This window comes from Athene cunicularia, assembly GCF_003259725.1.
Source record: "Athene cunicularia isolate RWA chromosome 11 unlocalized genomic scaffold, athCun1 chr11_part1, whole genome shotgun sequence".
NCBI lineage: Eukaryota > Metazoa > Chordata > Aves > Strigiformes > Strigidae > Athene > Athene cunicularia.
The window spans coordinates 810811-819348 of record NW_020799113.1 but is presented as its reverse complement, the minus strand read 5'-3'; the positions used below and the strand labels follow the sequence as shown (position 1 = coordinate 819348).

The window sequence follows — 8538 nt, the reverse complement described above, 5'->3', positions numbered from 1 at the left end:
GCATTTTGAAGTGTTTTGCCAATCTCAACCAGATTTGATAAGGCAGGAGTGACACCATCTTCCAAATCAAACTGACATCCAAGGTGGTTTGAGATATAGCCAAGGGGTCTGTGCTTTCCTCTCTGCTCCTCCAAGCAGCAATACTGGTGCAACACTTACAAGAGAGGTCTAAAAACGGATCTGGAAATTCTTCCAGAAATTATGTCTCTGAATTTTTATATTGGCACCCTGTGATCTCGCTCTGTGTGTATTTCCAGACTTTGCCCTCAAAATCCCCCCTTATCTGTATGCATAAGGGCAATAATAATCTGACTTCGGTCTATTTTTTTGCACTTTGCGATGGATAGTTTTTCAGGAGAACTACATCCATGCCCAAAAATGCATTCATAAATCTTCATTTTCGTCTTCCAGCTTGTAAAACTTCACTTTGAGTGAGTTCTGCACAAATACGGGGAAATGTACATCTGAATTTGAAGTTGTGGACTTCTGTGCCTAATGGTTTTTTGAGATTTGTGGTGTTAACTGGCCCTACACCAGCCCAACTGCTAATCATGTTAGTAAAGTGCTGAGTTTCCTATGATTTACTTTTCTCCTGTTCCTTTTTCCTTTTTAGTTCTATGTTTCTCCTAAGTTGTCCTACATACAATCTGTAGCTAGATGGGGAAACAGCTTGATTGTGGCTCAATTTCATCCTCACAGACACTCGTTTTGAGCACACATTTTGCAAAGATTTGATTTGATTTTATTGCCAAATAATCATCTTCATTCAGGATAATATTTCACCTTGGCTATCATGCAATAATTAGGTTCCCTTTTCCCTCTCTAAAACTGCTTCTCGTCTGCTCCCTCTCTGCTTTCTGTGTCTGCCCTGATGAGGAAACAGGCAAACAAGAAAGGAGAAACACTTTTGTCTCAACGAACAATGTGATTATTGTACACTAGATTGACTAAATGTCGTGGATCTCCATCATTTTCTGAGCACGTGGACTTTCCTGTCTCAAAAAAGAGGCTTCACTGCTGCTAGCAAAACTCTCTGACTGTTTGCTGGTGTGCCTGCTATTGAATATAAAAAGTGAAAGTAAAATCTGATTCCTGAGAAGAAGCCTACGGAAAACCAAGGATTACTCACCTTCTCCCCCTCTTTTCCTGCCTCCAGCTGGAGCTGAAATCCATTTCCCTTTCCCTAGGCGCTTGATTCAGTTTACTTCACCGGCTTTGCAGAGACCAACAAGACCTTTGTGATTGCTCGTCTTGCCAAACGTCCCGATGGGATCTGTGAGATGTGGCTCTTCCTGAGGGTGGATGGAATAGGAGAGTTTGAAGTAAGTGGTGGATGTGGGATGACATTCGAGAGCAGTGCTGAGCTCCTGTCTTGAACCCATATTAGGATCTCAAGCAAAAATTAACATTCTCTGCCTCATCACCACGTTAACATCAGTGCCGAGTCTAAAGGCAGTGGTGGAACTGGTCAGATTGCTGGTTATGTGTAATTTTTTGTAGTAGGTATCTAACACTCATTCCCTTTTTCCCGTAATGCGTCTAAAAAATGTTTTGGTAAGTCTCCCAGTCAGAATTTGATCATTCTGTCCTTCTGATGATGTGCCACACATGGTTAATAAGTTACGTTGTATTATGGTTGATTTTTTCCCATTTTTTAATGAGTGAATGGTATAAAAACCATTGTGGAATTGCCTTTTTCAAAGAGAAAGGAAAGCTTTTAGGGAGTTCTGTGTACATCTGCCTCATTCTTGCTAAAAAGAAAACTATTAATCATATATTTTGCCTGTGGATTTTCTTTTTTTTGTTAATAGCTGACTATATGGTAAAGAAGGAGGGAAGATCTCACACAAATCCCATTGCACTCAACTACCTTTCTGTTCACAAATTTGTTTTGCTAAGTAGCCATGACCAGAAAAAGCAGCAGGCATCCTATTTGCAGAAAATAAATTAAAAAAAAAAAGAAGCTAGGATTGATGTACATTATTTTGTTTTCTAGTAATATTTAGTATAATGATACTACTTTCTGACTGTTACTTAGAACTGCCAGCCAAAGTCAGGACCTTCTTGGATCCTTCCCTACAGCAACAAGCATAAGCTCTCTTTTAGAAAGGTGGCAGATTTAAGAAATGACATATTTTTAAAAGAGCAGCTGAAGAGTTTTGGGAGCTTGCATGCACTGGTAATTTAAATCTGTTTAGAGTTTCATCAAATGCAGTCTAAAAATAAATTTAACCCAAAGCCCTGCATCAGTTTGGCTGTAAGCCTGACAGAGTTACTAGCCTAAGGAGCTGAGCTCTTGCAGTGACCTCCCTTCACCCAAGTAATTCAGGTGTATTATCTGAAACAATAACGTGTTATCTTATAACTCAGGTATTTTAGATGCAATTTTCCCTCTCTAATAATCCGATTACCAGAAATCAAGTAGAACTGAAAAGCCAATTCCAATAAATGTTCCTCCTGCAGAGGCCCATCACAGCAGGAATTCACTGATGTTGCATCCTCATAATTGAATTAAGCAAATGTTTTCCCAAAATGTCTTTTTAGCACCCACAACATCCAAACATGATGGTGAGTGATGAATCTGAAGAGATCTGGAGTGGAGGAGGACTCACTATTGAATACTTAGAGCCCCAAACACGCTGGAAAATAAGTTTTGATGGATTACTCAGGTTTGCAGCACTCTATAGTTTCATTTATCTCCACTTAAGACCATGGCTTTTTGAACACTATCTGGAAATATATTTAACTGACCTGAACCAAAAACTATTTGATAACAACAGCCCGCAATGATTTTTATGGAATGAAAATACAGCTACTCCTACCTTAGCACACAAGAGTGTCATTCTTCCGCGGTGTCTCCCATTGCATCCGTTTTTGAACATGTAAGAAACATTTTGCTGTTTATTTAGAGTGATACAAAATTCTAGTGCTTTGCCTTACAGAAAAGGGCCCTACCGACAGCAGTGGAGTGAAGAGGAAGGCGAACTTGTACCGGTTAAATTCTCTTTCCAGTAAGAGTGTTTCCCATTTGCTTCGTAGAGTGAGTTGATGGTTAGAGATTTGGTTACTGTTTTCAAAAGGTTATGTCCGCAGAGTAACACATGAAGCCCTTGCCTCTGCTTTCTCTTTCTGTTTATGGACTCTATTGGTCTGATAAAAATTATTTCTTGTCAAAGTAGCTCAGCATTTCCAGAGTTAAAGCTGCATTTGTGCCTCTAAACAGACTTCATGAGAGAAAGCAGCACGTTTTTGCTTGCGGCTCTGTCCTGCCAGCTTCCCTTCCTAGGTAATCCGTTGACTCTTGCAGGCCGTTGTTGCTCATCTTGGTTTCCTTTTGTTTGCTTCCTTGAAAAGTAATAACATATTTAAAATGACAAAAATCAGAATTTTCCAATAATGGTAAAACACAAAGATTGCCACTGTCAGAGTAGTAAGTGCACAACTTGGTCTGGTATGACTTGAAAGCCAATAATGTCAGTTATTTTTTTCCCTCTCTTTTCCTAGTTGGGAGAACTTCACAGAAATCTTTAACTTCAGTGTTGACAGCCACCCCAGCACTTTTGCACGTGCTTTTGCCCAGGAACCATGGACCATCGAGTTCTTCCAAAGGGTCAAAAAGTGAGCGGCAAGATTAATTTCTTCTAGAGTTAATAGTAATTTTTCTACAGATCTTTTCAAGGTTTGTTGTGTGTTGTTATAGGTGATTTTAGAAGCTGGGTTTAATTTGAAGTGAGCTGATAAAGGACATGCCACTGTCAGGTATCTCTTGGTTTCATTACCGCACCAGACCTGGCAGCCTCTAAGGAGGATCCTGCACACAGACTTTGTCTTCCTGACGTGTGGGTGGAGGCACCTCCCCACAATTTTCATCTGCAGAAGTTGAGCATTAGCAATATTTCTTATTCTGTCTTATTTTCATTGCTAACAACCTGATTTAGGCTGCTTCCATAGTCAATGATGCAGGAGTATCTAAGCAGTGGATCAAATATAATTGTGTGAAAGAAGGGCTAAATTTGGTGTTTTAAGTACCACAGAACCTTTGGAGAGCTGAAAATACAGCAAGAAAATACGAGTATCAATAGTGTCTTGTCTAAATACAAGCAGAAAATACGTATACCAATAGTGTGTTGTCTTTGGTGATGCCTGCTGACTTCTAAGCAGCAACTGCCTGGTAGTAAAGGCAGTAGATTTTTTCAAACGAAGGGCGTTTTTATAGTCTGCCAGGGTGGGAATTTGTTGCTATAGATTAGACAATAACTGGGATATAGATTAGCAATAACTGGGAAATGTAGAAGTGTTTGCTAATGTGTAAAATCTGGCATAGCCATGTTCCAGATGCCCTGAAATCTCGCCTTCATTTTGGGATATAAGTTTATCAGGTTGGCTTTAGAGCTGCCTTGATTTTTACCTTGCTGATTTTTGCCTGTCAATTCACTCTTTTCTCTCTCGCAGACAAAGGGAACAACATTTCCGACATGAGCAGTGGGGCCAGTCTGTTGGTGAAATAGAAATAAAAAATCATGACAAAACTGCACTTTCCCTCAAAGGTGTTCGGAGCCACTCTTATGGTAACAGCACCAGAAACAATTCGCTCTCTTGGCTACCTTCACTATAGCTGGTACTGGTAGGACAGTGGGACTTTGTCTTTAAAAAGATTGTCTTTAAAAATAACCGCTTTCGTGACTGGGTGTGAAGTTAAGACATTTCAGAGGAAGTACCATTACTGTTTTGGGGACAGGCGTGTGCTTAGTATGTTGTCAATTACCGGATAGTTCTTTATCCAAAGTTAATGTCAAGTCAGGTACTATCAGTTCACATTTTCCAGCAATGGTGAACTTTAGGCTGGGTGATTGTGTTCTTTTTTGCAGGTATCCGGGACTGGTCTGAGATTTACCGTTATGTCATGATTTTGGCACACTTTGAGGTAGGTATTAACGTGCTGCTCAACCATGAAAATGGAGTTGTTTCTGAGCTTGTCAGTCATATTTAAATAACCAGAAATAAGGCGTTGGGAGCATCCATGGTCTGCAATCAGTCAGAAGCACTAACCGGTGCCATCATTAGCACATACCAGTGTTGGGAGCACTCTCAGAAGCAGAGCCCCGTGTGTAAAAACTGATATTTTGCTACACTGGCTGAACCAAAAGTTGTTTTGATAACTTGAAACTGTTTGGTTTGGCTTTTAAAAGAAAAATTTGATAGGCAGCTTTACAGGACAGCTTCTCAGCTGCTGCAGATACCCAGCACTCAGTGGGGTTGATGCAGTGCTGATTCGCACTAATTGAGAGCCTGAGGTGTTTGAAGGCATCCTAAGCCTTCATGACAGCAGTCAGCAAATATTTCTGCCTGTGCTGAGCTCTAATTCTCTGCTTTGCCATTGTGGCTGTGCTGGAGGAGAGTCAGCGCTGGGGCTGCTGGGAGCACACAGCCTGGGGAAATGCTGAATGCTGGCCTTACAGGCTGGCATGCAACCTGAACAGATGCTCCTGAAAAGACATTTCCTTTGCCAACACAGGCATAGAGAAATCTAAACCCTCCAATTATAGGCAGCATCACAGGAGTTAAGACTGAATTCACTGAATTCAGAATAAAAGTTCTTTTCCTGAATATGTGCTGACTGGCACAAAAACACACCTTGCAAAATCCCACATATGTGCAGATCCAGTAGCTGCCGTGATTTAACATATGCCCGTGTACCTTTTAATAAGGCTGTGCTTTTGTGCTGTGATGTGTATAATCAAGTAGTAACCTCTCCCTTTTCTTCCTAGTTATTCAGGACTCAAAATAACTGTGTCTCTTCCCCTCCTAATTAAAAGCCATCTGACTGTTTGTTAGAAGGAATTAAAATGTATCACTGATTGAAGTTTTGAGTCCTCTTACCCCAAGTGTCTGTACATATATAACATCACAGCGTAGGCTTGTATTTGCCTCAGAGCAGCCCAAGGGAAGCATGAAGGGATTCAGACTTAAGGGTGGAAGAGAAATGAATAAAAACATGAGATTCCAGTTCCTTCTTATTTAACATTTTTTTCTGTATGCTGCTCTCAGGCATAGAATAATACAGGCTAGAAGAGATGTCTGGTGCAAGCAGGGCCAACTTTGATAGGTTGCCCGTCAGTTTTGAACATGGCTAGCTGACATCTCTGCAAGTATTGTTTCCCTCCTCCTTTTATGCCCGCTTGCTGTGGACTTTCTGTTGTCCTTAATGTCCTTCATTTGTCCTTAACGTGTTTGGTTTATATTTTTGGCCCCGTGTTTGCAGCCAGATTTTCATGGAAGATGTACTGAGAAGATTTAAAAGTATAAAGCTGTAGGACACTGCTTAACCTGAGTTATATCCAGTGTCTTCTTGGTCAAGTCAGTATATGACCCACAGAAAAGAGTCCGCACAAATCACACTGCTTTTTCTTTGTCACTCTCTTACAGGATGGGACTGCGGCACATTTAACAGTTGTTAATATGCCAGCTACCACAACTAAGTAAGTAACCAAGGAAGTTTATGCCGCTAAAAACGTATGTCTTAAAGGTGTCAGAAGTTGCTCTGCAGGATGCCTATATGCACATTCTTGCTTTGAACCTGTACAGCCCTATTTTCACCTACCCCCTCTTGCTCCCCATTCCCTCTGCCCAATTTTCCATTTGCAGTTAGTCACAAGGACAGCTTTTACCTTCAATTCCTTCCTTTCCATTCAGTAACTGGCTGATGCAGCTGACTGTCTTCCTGTCCCGATGATTTAGAGGTACAAACTGAGCACTCCCAGCTATTTAAAGAGTTTGTGTCCATCTGTGGTGGGACACTATGCAGGGAGTCCTGCCTTGCTGACGGGTGCTCTCTGCATCTAGAAGCTTAAAGACCAGAGTTCATGGCCCTGTGACCAAGTGGAACTGAGTGACCCGCCTCTCCCACCTGCCCACCACAACCCATCCTGCAAGCCTCATCTTTCCTGCTGGCATGGCTTCCCCCGCTCACCATTTGCAGTATCCCACAATACAACCTTTTAAATTTATTCCTGCTGCTTTCCAGGGATGAAGGCCATGCCCAGCGTTAAGCTCCCGCAGAAGGCCAATGTACCGGTCTATTTGAGTTTTGGTTGAACTTTAAATCTGCTCCATTTCTTTCCCCTTCAGCCTCACTGTAGGTTATGTCTTTTTCCCCGATGGGAGGAAGGCTGGCATTGAGTGGTCCAACGCCTCGCTGGCCGAGATGGCTGATGATGGTGCTATCAAGGATGAATACGGAGTCAGTTTTACTGCCGGTAATATCTGCCTTAGCTTTTTGGCATGCAGCTAATTTAGTGGAGGAAAGACTATTCAGTGGAATTCCATGTGATCCTTGGAGCAAATTTGAAAGCTAAATGCATCATTTTACAGCCTGAGAAATTTAATTCTGGGCTTAAGTCATATGTGTAGTGTGTCATCGGTGTATCGCTGTGTGCCCACTGCAAGATCAGGGCCTCAGGCAGCTGGATCCGAGGGAGCGTTACAGTTTCTATTTGTGGTGACTGTTCCTCATGCTAATCCAGATAATTGATGTGTTTTTTGCTTTTTGTGTGTGTGTGTCGAAACATATGTTACGAGGTGGATTTAGCTGCTCTGGAAATACAGCTCGATCAAAGATTTTACTTAATTTACAAAGCAGGCAGGAAAACTATCGCTCTTTAGTAAAACCATGAGCAGAAACCATATGCAAAAATAAAGATCTTGGGATTTTTTGAGATAAAATACTACTGAAGGTTGGAGACATTCTTCCTTTTTTACTTTTATCAAAGGTGGCAAGTACTTTGATGTTGCTGCAACCCTGGATAAGCAGGCTTGCCCCGTGGTGTATAACGGCCTGACTGGACGCGGCGTTTTCCACGAGTGCATTGCAGATTTCCAACTGAACGGGTTAACCCAAGGCTGGGGCTTGGTTGAATTTTATTACAGGTAAAATAACGAGAGGCAAGAAGAGGTAAAGAATTCCCATCCTCCTATACTGTGGCTACAGCTGCATAGATATTTGAGGCATAAATGAACAGATTTTGTATCTGATATAAAGAAATGTTGTTCATTTCGTGCTTAATGCAGTCATTAAATTGACAAACACTCCATGTATTATTTGAAAAAGAATGATTGTGCAAGAACTTCATACCTGCAGAAAACCATGGGTACTTTTGCAGTTGTTTTACAGGTTTATGTTGAATTTTATATAGGTCACTATATAGGTTTATGAGTTGGTGGATGGTCCATTCTGGAGACTGTCTTATTTAGGCAATCTGTTACATTATAAAAGTAATAAGTCCTCTACCCCAAACAGCAGGTTAACCTTTTACACAGTAAAATTTGCTCGCATGAGTATTTGTCAGACTAGAGGGCAGAAGAGATAAATGTTCAGAAAATCAATACAAGAACGTCTCTTCTAGAGGAAAGGATTATATCGACAAAATATGTGCTTCTCAGTGAAGTGAGCTTGCTCCTGCCACATGATTGTCACAGTCTTTTACTGGAGCCTTTTCCCTATTGAGTCTTTTCTCTCATGAAAAAAAAAAAAAAAAAAAA

At 41.1% G+C, this 8538-nt stretch overlaps 1 protein-coding gene across 1 annotated transcript in view; it reads left to right on the top strand.

Annotated features, from left to right (window-relative positions):
• Nucleotides 1–1181: 1181 nt before the first annotated feature.
• LOC113484343 overlaps nt 1182–8538 on the top strand; it is an 8091-nt gene continuing 734 nt past the window's right edge. The window contains exons 1-9 of the mRNA XM_026856684.1: nt 1182–1322; nt 2545–2669; nt 2943–3011; nt 3505–3618; nt 4453–4568; nt 4869–4924; nt 6427–6479; nt 7129–7256; nt 7770–7926. Coding sequence (XP_026712485.1) covers nt 1281–1322; nt 2545–2669; nt 2943–3011; nt 3505–3618; nt 4453–4568; nt 4869–4924; nt 6427–6479; nt 7129–7256; nt 7770–7926 — 860 coding nt within the window. The 5' untranslated portion in view covers nt 1182–1280. The remainder of the gene's footprint in view (nt 1323–2544; nt 2670–2942; nt 3012–3504; nt 3619–4452; nt 4569–4868; nt 4925–6426; nt 6480–7128; nt 7257–7769; nt 7927–8538) is intronic.